Below are 20,374 nucleotides of genomic sequence, written 5' to 3' on the forward strand. Positions count from 1 at the left end.
AATTAAATAATTTATGACAAAGCTATAGCATCCTTCGGACAAATTTCGTGCAAATTTTCTGCATCTTCAGTTCCCTATAAATAATTGTCTTTGCAGTTCCCACACGCATATCACACTGTGTACTTATTGTATCTATAGACACACAACAGTAATTATCTATGAAATTCTTTATTTGGTCAATCAATTCCTTACTTCTTCCACACCCCACATCATCCTTCGCAGATTCCCTGAGGCTATGACAACAGAATATTCTTATCATTGTTTTGACGCTCGAATATATATCCGACACAGTTAGACACAGTTAATCAACCGAGAAACACACTACTCTATCTAAAAGCATATAAAATATCAAGGGATACACACTCGAGAGTAAAACAATGAAAATAATGTGCTGTTGTCCTAGAACTATTTGTAAGATGTATAAAACGATAACATATCGAATTTTCAAGAGTCTACGACAATTATAAATGCCTGTCGAAAAAAAGTTTGGAAACAGCTGACGTGCTATTGTAAACACAGATGAAATTTGATGAACAACATTATCATTATTATTTTAAAAAATGCGAATTAGTCCACCGAGCAAATTATTCCTCGTAATATATAATAATCAATAAAGAGTTGATTCTATAATCTGCATGAATCAAAATATCATTTTTAAGCGTATTGTACGACCGGGTAACGTCGGGCGTTCAGCTAGTTAAGTGTAATTTGTTACTTTTAAAGTTAAATATAATTTGTTAATTTTAACAGTAAATATAATTTGTTATTTTAAAAGTTAAATATAATTTGCTTCTTTTAAAGTTAAATATAATTTGTTACTTTTAAAGTTAAATATAATTCGTTACTTTTAAGCTATAAAATGTATAATATTTTAGTTTGAGTTTATTTGTTGATTTCTTTTGCTTATTCACAAATAACGTATTTGATGTCTTTTTTTGTTGTAGCTGAATGTTTACTTGACTCAACCTATTGCAAAAATGGAGGAATATGTTCTAAGTCTGTGAACTATATGCATCACATCTGTTCTTGCTCGAAAAAGTTTTCTGGAGATCAATGTGAGATATATAATGGTAAGCGAATTAAGAAATATTTAGCGCAAGCACTTCGAAAGTGCAAGACTCCAGCCAGTCGAAAGTCTGCTCTCATTAACATACTTGATCGATATTTACCTTTCTCCCACGACGAGAGGATGTGATACAAAGTCGAAAGGTGGGAAAATGCGTCAGTACTTCAAGAGAAGCACTTCAACCCTGAAAAATATGCCTGAGTAACCCCGTCGGCCTCTTCCAGCGGAAGACAAGGTCTGGGCGGCTGAACCTCTTAGGGCTACACAGAACATTTTGCATCAGTCCGAGAGCAAAAGGTCCATCGTAATGGCCCAGCTTTTGTCAAATTGATTGGCGACGTGGAACCCTCGATTAATGTTAACTGCGAAGTTAGCCATGCAGATAGAAGCGAACGTTCTTACACTATTACAAATGCGTAGTAAGTCAGTGTTATAATGGAATGACCTAGCACCCCTCTGTAAAATAATATACAGACAATGCAAAAATACTCCTCCGGGAATCAAAGAGCTCCAAGACACCGAGAGAGAAAACTCTCTTTTCGTGTCCCCTTTGTAAATAAACCGTTCTATTAACACTAAGTGAATTTCCTGTGTTATGATTATCTAAAGAAAGATATACCAATCAGATATTGGGCAATATATTTTTGGCTAAAGATAGTGATTCAGTTAAGAAATATCTTACAACAACTCCGGAAGAAATTATAAATGCTCGATTACGACTCTCGAGTTTATGCTTTCGTGGGCCTCGTAAAAATATATACCAACAACATTCGAATAAAATTTTAAATAAGCAAAAGACGACTTTTTTTTACTGCAATCCACCCTAAACAAATAATAGCGCCACTTTAACATAAGAGGCTACTAATTAATTTTAGTAATTTCCTTATATCTGTGTGATATCTCAGTGAGGTCATTTATAAATATCAGGTAATAAATGGCCAAGGATTGACTCCTGTGGTACATTCGCATTTATATCACGATGTGTTTATGTACAACCTTGAAGCACAATCTGAATTTTACTCATATTTTGCCTATTTGTACTGGACTTATATCGGATAAGTCTGCGGTATGCATGCTGCCTTTGAGCAATGGCAGCTGCACAAGCAGAAGTGAAATATTGGGGAGAGTGGGATTTGCTATAGAACTTTCGTGCGGAAACATGTATTTCAATTGCTGCTTTGAACTATTATGTGGCTTCGTTTGAACACTCTACCGTAGGATCAGAAAAGATACTACTTCATGGAGCGTCTCAGATGTGATCTCTGATAGGTTCCCAGTCAGCTTTCTTGAAGTACTTTGTCGTTTTAAGTAATGTCTCTTCAACATAAGGGTCAAGAGTTTAGAGCCATGTCTACCTACCATAGTGTGATCAGCATTCCCGAATAGGCTATAGGGCAGTAGTTACGCGGGAACTGTGGTTATAAATATATTTAGAAGTGAAGCTGGTTGGTCATGCCGCTCTGAGGGAAGGAACGCTACAGGGAATTACAGGGAATAGAACATAGAAAAGCTATGTGTGATGCTGTGATGGGCATTAAATTACCAAATACACGCTAGTATCTAGGGACAGTTCAACATATATGCTGTTAGATTCATGATTGATTAAAGTACAGTCTTTGTCGATGGAGAACGGTAGAGAATATAATAGCTAACACTATATTGCAGGCTTATTCTAAAGCACATGAAGGCCTGGTCGTCTGATTCTTGTTTGGATTCCCGAGTCAAAGGGATGGTATATCGAATATAGTAGATATATGCGTCTATCTGAGTCCTTACGGCAAGGTGGGAAATGGCCCGACATGTTAAAGTGGTTAGAGGGGATAGATTAATGCATATTAGCTTCAGTTAGTACTAAGATATCCGGGGAGTTTGCTAGGAGAAATGATTCAATATCGTCTAAGCTAGTTCTAAGTCCTCAGATATTTTTGAATGCAAACCCCAAAAGTAGAGGCAAATAAAACAGTAGTTACTAATTTAATGGTTATTATTATTAAGTTGAATAAATGAGTGTGATTATGTATTATTTCAACCGAAAAAGCCGCTGAAAGGATTTGTGTTGCCGAAGGTGAAACATATGCGGTGATGTAGCAAAACAATGCCAAGCAACACATCGCCAGGAAAACCAAAGACAAGTTTGAAGAGCTGGACGGTGTTGAGGTTCTGCCACATCCGGCCTAAAGTCCTGCCAGTGTTCTATTACGGCCTTTTCCACTCAATGACAACTTTCTGAAGGGCTGCCGATTTGACTCGTTTGATGAAGTCGAGGAAGCGTTTTTCGTTTACTGCTGCTGCGAATCTCTTCTACAGTCAGCCATTCTGGATTGCTGCTGCTGCTATTTTCCCAGGCGAACACATTGGTTACAAAAGATTTATTACAAATGTGAAAATACATTAACAAAACACAATACAGATAAAAAATAACTATTGGTCTTGAAATCCCAAATAAGTCTGTTATTTTATATTTTAGATTATAGAGCTTATGTGCGTGTACGAAGGTCAGGGTCAAACCAGTTTCGATGGAAATCTGTTTTATTTTGTTTTTATCGGTCGATTGAGGTTTTTATTCTTGTCTTCATTCAAGCAAATGCCAATAAATTCTTTATTCTAATTTTATAAAAACACATATTTTGCAACATTCTTGATTCTTAAAAGAAATATCTATGTTCTGTTTACAGGAATGCGGCGAGTATTGGACTATAAGCATATCGTTAATCGAGCATTGAACTATAAGCATATCATTAATGGAGTATTTAACTATAAGAGTACCGTTAATGTAGTATTGGACTATAAAATATTGTTAAAGAAGTATTGGACTATAAGAATATCGTTAATGAAATATTGGACTATAAGAATATCGTTAATGAAGTATTGGATTATAAGAATATCGTTAATGAAGTATTGGACTATACAAATATCGTTAATGAAGTATTGGACTATCACATATCGTTAATGAAGTATTGGACTATAAAAATATTGTAATGAAGTATTGAACTATAATAATATCGTTAATGAAGTATTGAACTATAAGAATATCGTTAATGAAGTATTGAACTATAAGAATATCGTTAATGAAATATTGGACTATCAAATATCGTTAATGAAGTATTGAACTATAAAATATCGTTAATGAAGTATTGGACTATAAAAATATTGTTAATGAAGTATTGGACTATAAAAATATCGCTAATGAAGTATTGGACTATAAGCATATCGTTAATGAAGTATTGAACTATAAAAATATTGTTAATGAAGTATTGGACTATAAAAATATTGTTAATGAAGTATTGGACTATAAAAATATTGTTAATGAAGTATTGGATTATAAAAATATCGTTAATGAAGTATTGGACTATAAAAATATTGTTAATGAAGTATTGAACTATAAAAATATTGTTAATGAAGTATTGGACTATAAAAATATCGTTAATGAAGTATTGGATTATAAGAATATCTTTAATGAAATATTGAACTATAAAATATCGTTAATGAAGTATTGGACTATAAGCATATCGTTAATGAACTATTGAAAGATAAGAATATCGTTAATGAAGTATTGAACTATAAGAATATCGTTAATGAAGTATTGGACTATGAAAATATTGTTAATGAAGTATTGAACTATAAGCGTATCATTAATGAAGTATTGAACTATAAGAATATCGTTAATGAAGTATTGAACTATAAGAATATCGTTAATGAAGTATTGGACTATAAGCGTATCGTTAATGAAGTATTGAACCATAAGAATATCGTTAATGAAGTATTGAACTATAAGAATATCACCAATGAAATATTGAACTATAAGAATATCACCAATGAAGTATTGGACTATAAGAATATCACCAATGAAGTATTGGACTATGAGAATATCGTTAATGGAGTAAATCTGTGTCAGGGTCCCGGCTTGTAGAGAGATCCGTTAAGGCTGTCGATTGTGAAACCGATTATTCTGAAAGTCGCGTGTTCGATTGCTTGAAGGTGACACGTGGTCGTCGTTTATAATTCGGACAGTGTAATAAAAACAGTCTACAATAAATCATAGGTCAGGAGTGCATTTAAGAAGAACATTGGATGAAGCACGCTAAAGCAGGTTTACATATATACATATATAAAGAAAATATTTATTTACACCGAGAAGTATTGGACAATACAGAATGTGTTTGTGTACACGCGCGTGTGTGTATACGAGAGTTCTTGTGTATGTGACTAGCATGCATGTATTAAAATGTTCGTTATAAGTTCGTTGTGTACATGTGTACGGAGTTAGAATGTTCTTTGTGCATACATGAGTCTGGATGTTTGCATGTGTAACCACAAGAGTTCATACTGTATGCGAGAGTTAACACGTGTGTTCATTCTTAACTTGAGGAAGGTAGACGCCATGTCGAGGCGTGTCTAAGGTTTGCGTCTGATCCCATTCAAGGTTCGAATCGAAAGAGAAAGATAGGAAGAGAAAAAAGCGGAAGCAGAGATAGCCACCCGTTGGGTATACGAGAATTACAAGGACAGGAAACTGGTGCGTTATTTAAAGGTGTATGCGTGTGTTTGACGATTGAGTAAACGCATGTTAGATTTTAAAGGCATGTGCCCACAAACCCTCTTATGTATATATGACTTTTTTTTCAGAACCTTACGGCAAGTGGTGGATTTTTGTGATAATTGGATGTATTGGATTGATTCTGGTTATAATTCAAATAGTTGCCGTTTCAGTAAAGTGTTCAAGGTAAGTGAGATATACAACGATTATTTTTACCTATATAAATGTGATATCATTTTAATGTTTTGTTTAAAGCAATATATACAGAGTAGAAAAATAAAAGTGTCGTCATAAAGAAAACAACACTACAGGTTACTTTAAAACTTTTATTGAGAAAATCAATTCGGATAACTTGCTTGTGTAGTTGATTGAATATTTATTGAATGTAGTCGCCTTCAGCCTCAATCAGCCCGTCTGTACGGGTCCGGAACTGGGAGTATGACTTTCCACAAGCGCCGATGGGAGCTCCGCAAATATTCGGCGGATGGCTGCGATCAGGTTGGCTTTTGTGTTGTGAGAGGTCATGTTGGTGATGTTCCTGACGTATGACCAAACGAAGTGGTCCAGTGAGTTCAGTTCGGGGGAAGAGTAGGGATAGTGAGAGAAGGGTACACACTCGTACTACTGTTTCTGAAGCCAAGCCTGGGTCTCTTTAGATTTGTGGGCCAGCACCGAGTCCTGCTGTCATACCCAGGGTCTGCCAGCATTCACCTAGTTGCACCTGGGGATCATCACACTTTTTAGCACATCTAGGTACACTTTGATGCTGACTTCAAAGCCGACTTCGAGGATGTGATTTGGCAAGATGTTGCTCTCATTTAAAACCACATCAAAGACTATAACCGTGAGTCGTCCGATGCGTTTAGTTGTGCTCTAAAACGTTGAACTATCTGTGCTTGCATTTATAGGATGCTGACAATAGTCATATTGTCATAACTTTGATTAGTATAGAACATGAGTTGTACAGCGGCGCATCTCTGATCTCGCTAGTTGAATATTGTGCCACTTTCATACATGATAGAAGGCTACTATCGATCTTGGGATTTGTACACAACTGCTCAACTAGTAGATGATCTGCAACAAAAAACAAAAACTGGAGTTCATCAAACGGAAATGGAGTCATGTCACCTTTTCCAGAGCAACAATTTTATTGTTCCACCCTTTACTATAGAAATATATCAAAGGTAAGTGAGATATACAACGATTAATATAAATGGCATATGAATTCATTCTTTTGTTTAAAACACGTTAATCTTATTTAAGTCATTGTGCACTTATCAAAACACCAAAAGTATCCCAGTACTGCAATAGCTAAACCAATTTTACCTGAGCATTTTTTGTAAAATTTTGTGTGAATAAAATAGGTCAAGTACTATCACCAATTTAGTGGCAATATGTGTATGTTATGCTTACAGAAAACGGAGACGATGAAAACAGTATTAATGACAATATTATCAAGAAACAAGATAGTAACATTTATATTCAGAATATAGACATCTTCGTTGTTGGAATGTCGATTCGAATTGTGCGAAGACATTATTTGATTTAATCATAATTTGCGAAGAAAATAATTAATTCAATCAAATTTAATGTTGATGATATGAATAGTTTTGTATATTAGTTTTTATGTGAATTGCATTTTTAAAGTTTTAGATGTTGTTTATAGAGTTGTGGAAAAAGAGTAGTAAATTAATTAATATGTGAAGTGCATTTTAAAGTTTCAGATGATGTGCTAATAATTTACATGTGATAAAATCAATTAAAAGAAAATTGGTTCAAAGATGTTTTATGCAGCCTGTAGTGTTTGTTGGCAGGCAAAAAGAAAGGAAAAGAAAAGAAAAAAGTCAGCTACTACCATTATGTTTGCTAACTTGTAACTTGTAAGCAGATATTCCTCACAACAGTACTCATGGATTGTGTGATTGATGCCAACAATCCACATGAAAACGCAGACCACCTAGTGGTAGCAGTTGACATCACACTTAAATCCTAAGCCTAGGGCGAGATTGGTCAAAACAACAAGATATTACACAACAGCTGACTGGAAAGCCACCAGAGAACACACCAGAGATGCCCAATAGAAAAATATCTTCTCTCTTTATGCTGAACAATGTACAAATGATACAAATGAATGGTGCAAACCGGGCATTGACACACATGTTCCAACATGGAAGTATTATAGCAAGCCCCATTCACACACAGTGGGATTAATAAATTAACTATGTATACTTATAATGTAAGTGGTTATGTTTTTTTTAGCTCTTTAAGTTCATATTTGACATGAAATAAGATAGTATACCATAGTAGGATGGCGTGAAGATGATATTCAATATAAAAATCGTTCTTTTAAGAGTCCAAGGACCAAAACATCATAAATTTGCTGGCATACTAAAGTGGACAAACTTTAACTGTATGTATCTTTAAAACTATTCAAGTTAAAAAGACAAATGAGACGTCTATTTGATACTGCATGAAACAAGCTTTTCAAATATTCAGTTAGAATGAGAAATTCACTACCACAAGGTTACACAAGGAAAAAAACTAACTTATTAATTCAATGTATCAGACAACTGATCATGCATCATCATCATCATCATCATCATCATCATCATCATCATCATCATCATCATCATCATCATCATCATCATCATCATCATCAAAACATAACAAAGACTCATATTCAGTGTTACAACAATGAATTATTCTTTTAAGCTGCTCACAACTTCTAATGTTGTGGCCTAATCGCTTGCAATGTCTGCGGTTTAAACGTTTTCTTGTCTTCATAACAATGGGATCACTCTTGTCCCAGAGTCTGTTAATACAATCCGATAGTTTGTCTTTCGTGACCTGCTTATCCGATACTGACATAGGAACTTATTTGTCTATATGCCAAATTCTGTATAGTTGAGAAGACTAATGTTGACATTTTCTGCAATTAACTCAGCACTGTGCCCTAAAACAACATGAGCATTTGTATTGATATCAATCCATAGAATTGAACCAACATGGAGACATGTAGCGTGAGAAAATTCTTTTAAGTCGTCAATTTTGACTTTCCTATCTGAGTTAATGATGGTTAAAATGACAGCCATGTGCAGTACGTGTAGATCAATATTTGATCTCACTTCACTACTATTGATTCTTTGGGTGGTCAGTTTTCGGTTGGATCTTGTTGAGGTTGTGGAATGCGGGCAACTGAAGTGATGCAAACAATTGGGCTGACATAAGTTGCAAGCACTGGCGGTAATGGTACTTCACACCACTGTACGGAGTTGCAAGTTTTTGTACTGTTGGTCTCCGTTCCTTCTTAAATTACAACAGTTTTTCGTACGATGGAAGAACATCAGCTCCAGCATCTTTTAAGAGTAAACGAATGTCTGTGTAAATCTGTTTTGTCATTTTGTCACTCTCGTAGATAGCAGATGCAACCTCCAATGAAACGTGCCAGTCTTGGATGGACTCAGTGCATAGGATAGAGTATCCCACTTTAGCAACCTCTTTGTTTTGAACGTATTTGTTCTTCAGATCAAAAGCAAACATTTTGGTGGGAGAAGTTTTCTGTGCTTGATCGAATCCATATAGTCGCTCAGTCATCGATGTTGTTGACGGTCACTGGCTTCCCCCCAGAAGATGCTTTGCCTTCGGTATATTGGTGTGACGTTGGAGCACTACCTTCTCATCAAGTGACCTTAATAAACTGAGCACTGAACGATTCTTGCTTTGTTGCTGCTGAAAGTCTTTGAAAACAACTTTGATGTCAGATAGAAGTTTATCACTAGGTGGGACCGCTAGCTTGGATAAGACCTGCTTCATAACTTCATCGAAATCTGGCTTTTTGTCGAATCGAGATCTCTTGCAGTTCTTGAAAATCTCAATGAGAGTAATGCTTGTCATGTCATTCATTATAAATGTGTATCGAAAAGAAAAATGTGAGAAAATAAAATAAAATGTGAGATGTTGAAAGATTGAAAATGAAAAAATGGAAATATTCAATTATAAATTTTGAAAAACAAAATCAATTTATTCTCCTTTGCAACCAATATTTCACCGAAAATAGCTTTAAAAATGTTTTAAAAATCAGGATTTTTCCGAAAAAGAAAACAGTGCAATTTCATGATTTTCTGATGCCAAATCTGGATTCTGCACCCCCCAAAACATAGGAAATGGGGTCTGGATGATAAAATTTGAGTAAGAACACAAGAATTATCTGGATTTATAGTTTCAACGTTGATTGTGGGTTCTCCAAAATTACGGAAAAAGTGGGCAAGTTCAAATTTTTTCAGTATGTTAGAATTAAAATGGTTCCCTAGAGTGATTTTTCATCCAATTGGATTATGATAGCGTTCTATGTCTAGATTCTTATTTGTGAAGTATGAGAAATTCCATCTAGGGACTTTTTTGCAATCTTTCGTTAAGATATACTTGCCGGGGGCAAATTCTGGGCTTATTTATGGAAAAAATGCTCATTTTTATTGTAAATTTTGTGAAAAAAAGAGAAAAAACAGGTCAAAAACTTGTTTATATGTCCCATTTTCATAATAGAGTGAATTTCTTTAGTTTCTGGACAGGATCCAAAAGAGAGTTGCCAACTTAATAGGTCCCGAACTGTCATCTAAAGTTCAGCCCCTGTCCCACCGACGAAATGTTTCATCCCTCTGTCTGTTTTACAAGTATTTTAATGGTGGATGCTCTAACGAACTACAAGCCCTTGTACCCCCTCGACGAAAATACCCCCGACAAACTCGACAAGCAGCGAAGTCCCACCCCTATACAGTTGAGATCCCTAGATGTAAGAAAGTCTTTTACTCTAATAGCTTCTTCCCCAGAACTGCAGGACTTTGGGATTATCTTCCGGTTTCCTGCTTTTCTAACTGTACTGACATGCAGAAGTTCAATTATAATTTGAACAAACATCTTGCTGCTAAACTCCTAACATAGTACCCCTGCAACTTAGGTCCCTGGTAGTAGTCCCCTACATCAAAGTGGCAACGTGCCTTGTTTGGGGTGAAAATATAATAACAAAATAATTTAGGGAATCTGGCATTATCTAAGGGGTTTATAGGACATATTTAGAGGTTTCTGGAATAAATTTTGTGCAATTCTTCAGGTACACTTAAATTTACTTCTTAGTAAAACCACTGTAGTTTCAATTTCACAAAAATTCGAAATTCATGACCTTCAAACGAGCATATCTTGGAAAATAATTGTAGTTAGAAGACAAATGAGCCCATCTTTGCAACCCCAGATTCTAAGCTATTCAAATATATAGATTTTATAATGATTTGAGGAAGTTGCTAAAAATCCATAGGTTCGCTTGTCAGCCCACTGTGTCGCACCCCATGGTTTACTACAGATTGTGTAGCTGCCATTGTACAAAAATAGTATGCATTACGACCGCTCGTACGTCATAAGTCAAATACAAATAAGCAAACGTTTATAGATGCTAGAAATCATTCCAAGAGAGAAATAGCGACAGCCACATGAAAGCATGCTGAAATAATCAGAGAAAACATAGGATCATAAAAGATAGCAACTCGTGATTTCTGGAAAATCTATAATAGTGTAGCAATTGTAAGAGGACAATTGTAAAGGGCAATCAGTAATTTTCTTTATAATCCAACAACCAAAAGATAGCATTTACGAAAAACGAGAAGGCGGAGCTGCTTGCACAGCGATTCGCCTCCAACTCCCTCTTAGTGAACAAACAACTCCCTCCCAAATTTCTTTATGCGGACTGAATCCACACTGAATGATGTAAAAATCATCTTTTCTAATGTCCCTGATGTCATAAAAAACTTAGACATCTCCAAGGCGTGTGGGTTTCATCTCATCCTTCATCATCCTTTTCTAAACTTATCAAGAAATGCTAAGCTGAGCTAGCCCCCGTACTTTCCAAGCTCTACAATAAATTCTTTGCTGAATCTTGCGTCCCTAATAGCTGGAAGATGGCCTCTATGGTAATAGTGTGCGGAATTCTGGTAAATAGATTGACCTTTTCAATTATCGTCCTATAAGTCTCCTCTCCATCTTCGCTAAAATCTTTGAGGCTTTAATTAATGTAGCACTAGTGAACCACCTCGCAAAAGCAAATGTTTTCTCTGACAAACACTATGGATTTAGGCAATGTCGGTCTACTGCAGATATTTTAGCAGTTATCTCTGAACGCATATACCATGCACTGGATAAGGCGGACAAAGCCAGGGCTGAAGCCATGATATATCCAAGGCCTTCGACAAAGTCTGACACGAAGGGGTGCCAATGAAAATTAAATAATATGGTGTAACTAGACGTATACTAAATATAATAATATCCTTCTTAAACAATAGGACCATTCAGGTTGTCATTGATGGACGTACATCCAAGCAACATGACATTTATATGAGCGTACCTTAGGGGTCGACCGTTGAACCACTATTATTCCTGATATTCATTAAAGACCTCCCTGATAATATTTTGTCCGAGATACGTATATTTGCTGGTGAAACAACGCTCTATAACATGCATAAGGGAAGAACAAATGCATATAAATCAAAGGCAATGAATCGTTAGAAAATGACCCCAGACCGTAGTGGAATGAAACCTCAAATGGATGATAACATTTACTGCTAGCAAGACTAATCCGCTCTCCTTTATCAATTACAAGACGGTTCTCCAACCACCTATATCCATGACAAATAACACCCTACTTGAAAATTCTTCCTTCATATTCCTCGGCCTAAGATTTATAGGCAATATGAAGTGGCACAAATACATGGAGGACATTGGGAAGGCTGCTGTAAAGAAAGTGGTTTCTCTCTATCGAGCTAGAAGACCACTTACACCTGAGAGTAATCTTTACCTATACAAGTCCACCATTCGCCCATGCCTAGAGTAGTGTTGCTACCATCTGTATTGGTGCATCTACCACTAGCCTGATCCTCTTAATTAGGGTACAAAAAGAATTTTCAATCTATTAGTTCCCATTTTGTAAACTAAGCTCTAACCCCTGCCCCATCGCCGCAGTGTTGCATCTGTATTACTGCTTTACAAATATTTTAATGGAATGTGCTCTGATGAACTGATTGGCTTGCGCCCCATCGATGTAATACCCCCGACAAACCCACTTGGCAACAAAATCTCTCCCGTGCACTATTGAGGTCCCTAAATGGCATTCTAAGTGTTTCTTCGTTAAAACAGCTAGTATTTGGAATTCCCATCCTGCTACTTGCTTCAATGGCTATACATATATGCAGAAGTTTAAATGTAACGTAAACCAACATCTTGTTAATCTTTCTTAAGCATGGTTCCAAATAGCAGCCTCTTACGTACAAGTGTCGATTATGCCTTTTAGGGTGAATACATTGCATTTTAAGACATATCTCATCACTGTTCACATATAATAATAATTAAAAAATCATAAAATACTTTCTTGAAATTTGTTCAGGTTATTTGTTTTTCTATTTTGACTTTGATATCTATACTTGCATGAAATTATATTTTCTATTGTTTTAATACAATGTCGTTTTTTTTCAGGAAGAAACATAAAGAGAAAACACGCATCATTCGGCGTGCAGGAGATGACCATTCAGCAGAATTTTTTTACGGATCTCCGATGCAAGGACACAGAGCAAATCAACCATTTGTCACCAATTGGAATAATATTAGAAAATTATCTTATTAAAACATCTAAGTATCAAGTTGATAAGAAAGTTCTTGTGGTTTTTAACTTTTAAATTTAGATATCTTTTACCAACAAAAGCACGTGTTTTATTCCAACAACGTAAAAATCTTACGTTCTGGTGGCGATGAAGTCGCTGAAAGCGTTTTTATATTGCTTAGATTTTTTAAACATTACCCACGCAGACAGTCTTCGAGATGCTTGAAAAAGTAGTAATCGGTAGTTATGAGGTTGAAGAGTATTGCCGATGAGGCAGAGGCTTGTGATTAAACGTCCTCAGTGTCGGTTTAGCAACGTGCTATCGGGCATTGTCGCGGAGGAGAAAATTGTGCGAGTCTACTTTTTCCATCTTCTTAAAAGAACATATGATTGTTTTAAACCGATCGTAATTTAAACGATTAAATAGAGCGAAAAAACGCCCTTTAATATAATATATAAACTAAAAGTTATTATAATGAATACTTATTTGAAAATACATCATTTAATATCAAAAGTAAAAATTCCACAAGAACTTTCCTGTCAACTTAATAGAAAATAATCTTGTCAAAGCAACTAAGTAAATATAAATATATATTACTTAACATACTCATATAGACAGATAAGTGTAGGTATATAAACTATTTTGAGGTTACTAATACAAACTTCGGAATTCTATTTTAGTAGATCCTCTCCTAGGAAGATTATCTTTCGACTCAAATTAATCATGTACGTGTCGTCGTAAGAATTGAATTGTGATTTTACTGATCGATTTTAATTGTACTTTCATCTGACAAATCATATGGTATCTGTTGAAAGATGATCTTAGAGATTTTACTGAAATTAAATTCTTTACAATTTTTAACAATAATTATGCATTATTATCTATATTCCTTCGATGTTTTTTTATATTACATTTCGATGTTAATGTATCATAAGTTGGATGTCGCATTTCCCTATATCTGTAACCTAGCTCCGTCCAACTCTTCTGCTGAGAAGCATTAGGCTTCAAAATGCCCAGGTATAACGAGCGTTTATAACACCTTTTTCTTTTTGATATTTTTTCTTATTTAATTGATAAATTCATACCTATTTTTTTATTTCGTCTCAAATTTCTTTATACTCCTATAAATTTGGATGTTTTGTGTATTAAAAATTTTATTAAGAAACACCTTTTTCTATTTATTTTAAACAAAAATATAGCTTTGTTATATATGGGTCGTTGAATTGCGTTTATCGGCAAAATATGTAACTAATTTGCATATTCTTTTAAATATTCATTTTAATTAATTCCCTATAAGTGTTTTCGGTTTTCTCATGGGATGATCATCTTTAGTTAACTACGAAACGTTGATTATTTTAATAATTTCATTCGGTTTTTCTATTTTTCTCAAAACATAACGTAAACCTCTGCTGGTATTTTTTATTTTTATTTTTTATGCAAATATATATATATATATATATATATATATATATATATATATATATATATATATATATATATATATATATAAATTCTTATTCATGTCTGTTTGTTTATTCACAATTTGATTAATATATACAAAACGTGTCTTACTTTAATCCTTTCTTTGTTTCTATATACAGCATTATACTTGCAAAAATATACAATTAAAAGTTCACCTTATTTGCATATGACTTTAAGAAAAATCGATTTTACTAAATAGCAGTATCTTAGTTAATGTTTTTAGTGGGATAATTATTTTAAGTATTCTATTTAAAATTGTTCTTTAATACATTTTAAACAGCAATTATATTGATAATACATTTAATTTAATTTATTTTGTATATATATATTTTTTGTATATATATATATATATATATATATATATATATATATATATATATATATATACTAACTGGACGCCAGGCGTTGTCCGGTCGTATAACATGCTTAAATATCATATTTAAATTTATGCAGACTGCCTTTGAATTATTTTTAAATCAATTTTCTATTAAATAAATATTGCGAGGAATAATTTCTCCGATGGACTAATTAACAAATATGTGAAACTCCCCAACAAAAGATATAGAAGAAAAGTGAAAAAAGAAGAAAAAAGAAAAATATTGAAATCAAGAGTAAAACTACCCATTCTCTTTACTATCAGCGACCACAAGTAAAACAAGTCTGGGCATTGTGTTACCACAAACACCACAATATGAAACATATCTAATACAAACAACACATACCGTGGGACCCAGAAGAAAACCCTGGGTGTTATTGTAATGTTATGACCCTTTTAGACTGTGATCGAAGCGTAGTATCTGTGTTAACTGTGGCAAGCGGGGTCAAAGGTCAAAACATTATTATTATTGTTATTATTATTAATTGATTTGAGCGAGGGATGGTCGCTGGATCAGTTATTATGATTAGAAGAATAAACAATTAAATTGGGGAAGAGATGCTTGACGTGTGAATTGCAAAATGAATGTGAAAATAGAAAATAGATGTAAACATTATTTGGGGTTTGGATAAACAAATAACTAGATGTGGACATTAGGTTGGTCTGAGACACGTAATGAGGTGACGTAAGAGAACACGTGAGGTAATTAGTTTTGGAGAGATTTAGAGGGTTGAAATTTGACCACCAAAACGGACAAACGTCTAGACAGGGGTGGACAGACAGCTAGGAGCGGGCTGTAAGAATAGAAAATGTAGACGAACTGCAAATCCTGTGAAAACCATTTGAGACAATTGTAATAAATTTATATTATAAAAATATAAAGAGTTGTTTTGTGGTTTCACAAGTAAGAAAAGATGTCTCAATTCGACGGTGCTGATCGTTTCATGGTCCGTCATGGAGCAGCGGGAAGATAGAAGAACTCTTCAAGAAAAAGGTATGAAGCATATATTCTTCTTCTTGTATGAACTGTAAAATATTCCCGCGTGATAAGTCTGACGCAACATGATTCAGTTTACACGTCAATATCATATCCTCTTGGGTAAACAACATACATACAATTTATGCGTTTATTATCTGTCCGTTAAAAGAACAATATCTCACATCCATTTGATAACACATGACACGTTTTAATATAATCTCCTATAAAACACAACAACATGACACGTGTTAATATAATCTCCTATAAAACACAACATTATGATCGGCAGGTGATTCCTCGGTAGCCAGCATGGAGGGCCCAGTTGTCATCCTGCGAATGTTGGCCCATTTTCTAATTTCAGAAACACAGATAACACGGACAATGAACAGGTTAGTATAATCTCTAATTTCAGGGACCAAAATGATAACGACAAAAACAACAACAAAACAAGAGCCAAGATAACCAACATAAAAGAAAAACGCGAAAGAAGAAATAGACAACGAAGGAAAATAGACTTGTAATGGAATGTAAGTATAGAAGCCATTCCAAATGTAGATATGGAGGTTATCACAAACGAATGAAAGAACTATTGAACTTGTCCAGTGACTGCCGCACAACAGAACAAAGGATTGCTGATCAAGCAAGACTGATACTCAAGAGAGGCTTTCAAAACGGTAACTAACGGAAATACAGCGCAAAATTAATAATGAAATTGAGCATGAAGCGCTCCCACTGGAATCACACGAGTAGAATCCCCAGAAGAATAAACAGCACAAGCGATGGACCTACAAAAACTGGACTCTGCAAACGAGGAAATCTAGAACAATGAAACAGATAACAGAGAATGAAGCAGATGAAATAGAAAAAATTATGCAGTTTATGATCGAGGAAAAAACAAAGCTCCCATCATTAAGGAACCAAGAGCAGAAGAAATTAAATACAGAAGCAGAGAAGGTGTACAAACCTCTTCCACACATCACAACAGACACAATCACTGACCAAAACAACTTAATTTATGCAGACGCCAAAATAGTAAGTATGAAGTTCAAAACAGAAAAACAGCCAGGGATTTAAGGATCGACAAAACTTGGGTGGAAATGAGGCTAGAAACCCAAATGAACAAATATATAAAAGAAGCAACACGGGAAAAAGGAAGAAAGAAACATGGAGAAAATTGGAAATGTGACCGACAGGAAGAGGCTAAACAAGAAACACAAAGACCTGAACCAAAAAATAGCAGCAAAAGAAAGGAGATTAAGACGATATAGATACAAATCAGAACAGTGCAAGCAAAACAGGACATGTCAAAATAATGGAAACAAATTCTACCAAAATGTGAACGGATGAAAAACAAAAATAGAACGACCAAATACGACAGAAACAAAACTTTATTGGAGTAAGATATTGGAAGAACGACAGGAACATAACAAAAATGCCGAATGGCTGAAGACATGAAAGAAGAATTACAATAAATCGAAAAAGGAACAGGGAATGAAATCAGCAAGGAAATCATAAAGAAACCCATGGGAAAAATTGCAAACTGGAGAGCACCAGGACACGACGGGATACATGCGTACTGGTTCAAAGAATTAACAAACTACATGAAAGACTAGCCCAAGACATGAGAAGATGTATCCTTATAGCAAACGTGTCAGATTGGATGACAAAAGACAGAACTATACTGATACAGAAGGACACAGAGAAAGGAACCGCCCTCGGCAACTATAGGCCTGTCACGTGCTTACCCACAATGTGGAAAATACTGCCAGCACAACTGAGGGAACAAATATACCACTCCCTGATTAAGCGTGAACTTTTTCCTAAGGGACAGAAAGGATGCCAGAAAAGAGAGAGAGAGAGGAGAACATGATTTTCTGTACATAGATCAAAAGATCCTAAAGGAGGTGAAGAGAAAGAATTTTGCCATGGCATCGATCGATTACAAAAAGGCGAACGACAGGATCCCGCAAGTCTGCATAATAGAATGCTTAAAAATCTATAAAATATCAAACAAGATCACCAACGTGATAGTAAATGCAATGAGAACATGGAGATTGGAATTGACAGCTGATAGATAACACATAGCAGAAATTAAAAAGGTGATTTACTATCACCATTGCTGTTTATAATAGCCGTGATACCTCTGAAGAATATACTGAAAAAATGCCAAGCTGGATACAAGTTTTCTAATACAGAGAAAAAAATGAACCTACTAATGTACATGAACTACCTGAAATTTTTTGCAGGGACCGAAATTGAACTAGAGATACTGATAAACACTACCAGGATCTTCAGCCAAGATATCCAAATGGAGTTTGATATGGAAAAGTGCGCACTACTAGTTATAAGAAAGGGAACCCAGGAGAAGACAGAAGGCATGGAACTACCCAAGTAAACGGAGATGAACACCCTAGGGGAAAAAGACCCCTATAAATACCTGAGAGTTCTGCAAGCAGACACCATCCAAGCCACAGAAACGAAAGAGAGAATTGGAAAGAAATACTTCAGTAGAACAAGAAAACTTCTAGAAACTAAATTATATAGGTAAAATCTAATAAAAGGTATAAATACATGGGCAGTATCACTAATAAGATACTCTGTACCGTTAATATGGTGGGCCAAAAGAAGAAATGAGACAGGTCGATCAGAAGGCTAGGAAACTCATGACCATGCACAACGCACTACACCAAACGTACGATGTTGACCGACTCTACGTGAAAAGGAAAGAAGGCGGGAGAGGACTAGTTTGTATAGAAGACCGTGTGCATGATACAAAACGAATTAGAAACACTGAAAGGATAAACCCTCTCGGTGCTGATGGACCCGTAGATCTTCCCAGCTCATCCGTCTAGGAGAAGGAAAACTCTGAAGCTAAACCTAAGGGGAGGGACGCCCTTCCATTCTTGGATGACATCCTTCCTAGAGCTGGTGACTCGATCAAATTACCGGTCTGCAAACCTAAACTGCTTAAGAAGTAGATACTTAATACAAAACATTGAAAGAATAATCATAGCAGCGAGAGACATGAAAAAAAATCAACAAAACAGAAGACAGTGAAACAAATGATAAGACAAGAAAAGTGGGAAGAGAAACAGCTACACAGAAGATATATAAGGATGAAAAAAGATGAAAATAACGAAAACACATTGACATGGATGAGAAAAGGACACATAATCCGAGGAACCGAGTCCCTAATATCTGCAGCACAAGACAACTCTATAAGAATCACCCACATCAAAGCAGAGATCGATAAAACACAAGAAAACAGCAAATGCAGACTCTTTGGACAAAGAGACGAGACGATAAACCATATAATAAGTGAATGCAGCAAACTGACTCAAAAGGAATACAAGAGCAGACACGACCAAATGGGAAGGGTAGTACACTGGTAATTATGCAAACAACTGCATTTCGAACGCACAGACAAGTGGTACAATCGTATTACTTGAAAACGAGAATCACAAAATACTATGGGACATGGACATACAAACTGATAAACCCATCAAAGCAAGAAGATCGGATGTCGTAATAATGAACAAGAAAATCCTATCAAATCGTAGACTTTGCTGTTCCAGCTGACCGCAGGGTGAATATCAAAGAAAAGGAGAAACGGAGTAAATACACAGAGCTGAAAGAGATATGGAAGATGAAGAAAATTGAATTTTCTACAAAACTTTACACTATATATATATATATATATATATATATATATATATAAATATATATATATATATATATATATATATATATATATATATATATATATATATATATATAAAACAGTCTATCAGATTGACGAGATCTTTCTTTCGTTTTTTAACTTTTAAATTAAGATGAAAATATCCTGGTTCAAACAAAAATTAATTGATCGAATAAGCACCGTCAGAAAGCACCACACTTTTGCCAACGCAAAACAAGTGTATTTATGCCAGTAACGTTAAAATGTGGCGTTCAGGTGGCGATTAAGTCACGGTACGAGTTTTTGATATCTCTTTTAGATTTTGAAGAATTTCGCACTGGGTGTTGTTGTCGAAGTTTCTGGTGCATTTCATCCATTTGTTGACAGTACTTCCCCGCCCTAATAGTTTCGCCTGCATTAAAAAAAAACTGCAGCAGACCTCCAAAGGGCATGCCCTCTTTTGCTATAAATCTGTCTTCGCCAAGTGTCGCCGAAGTTCGTCAGTATCTAACCATTTAGCTGAGTCTCGCCGTTCGTCGCAAAACTCCACTTCTCATCGCAAGTGATTAGCTTCGACTAAGGTTCTTAATTGATCATTGCTAAATCCGATGGCTGATC

At 35.1% G+C, this 20,374-nt stretch overlaps 2 protein-coding genes across 2 annotated transcripts in view; both read left to right on the forward strand.

The window, feature by feature from the left end:
• LOC145288226 (uncharacterized) overlaps positions 1–14,407 on the forward strand; it is a 41,440-nt gene extending 27,033 nt beyond the window's left edge. Inside the window, exons 7-9 of the mRNA XM_080136267.1 lie at positions 945–1,070; positions 5,693–5,789; positions 13,116–14,407. Coding sequence (XP_079992393.1) covers positions 945–1,070; positions 5,693–5,789; positions 13,116–13,263 — 371 coding nt within the window. The 3' untranslated portion in view covers positions 13,264–14,407. The remainder of the gene's footprint in view (positions 1–944; positions 1,071–5,692; positions 5,790–13,115) is intronic.
• LOC145287716 (uncharacterized) overlaps positions 1–20,374 on the forward strand; it is a 640,174-nt gene that overhangs the window by 142,704 nt on the left and 477,096 nt on the right. The window lies entirely within an intron of this gene.

Source organism: Euprymna scolopes, chromosome 11 (genome assembly GCF_053919585.1).
Source record: "Euprymna scolopes isolate OS-2025 chromosome 11, ASM5391958v1, whole genome shotgun sequence".
NCBI lineage: Eukaryota > Metazoa > Mollusca > Cephalopoda > Sepiida > Sepiolidae > Euprymna > Euprymna scolopes.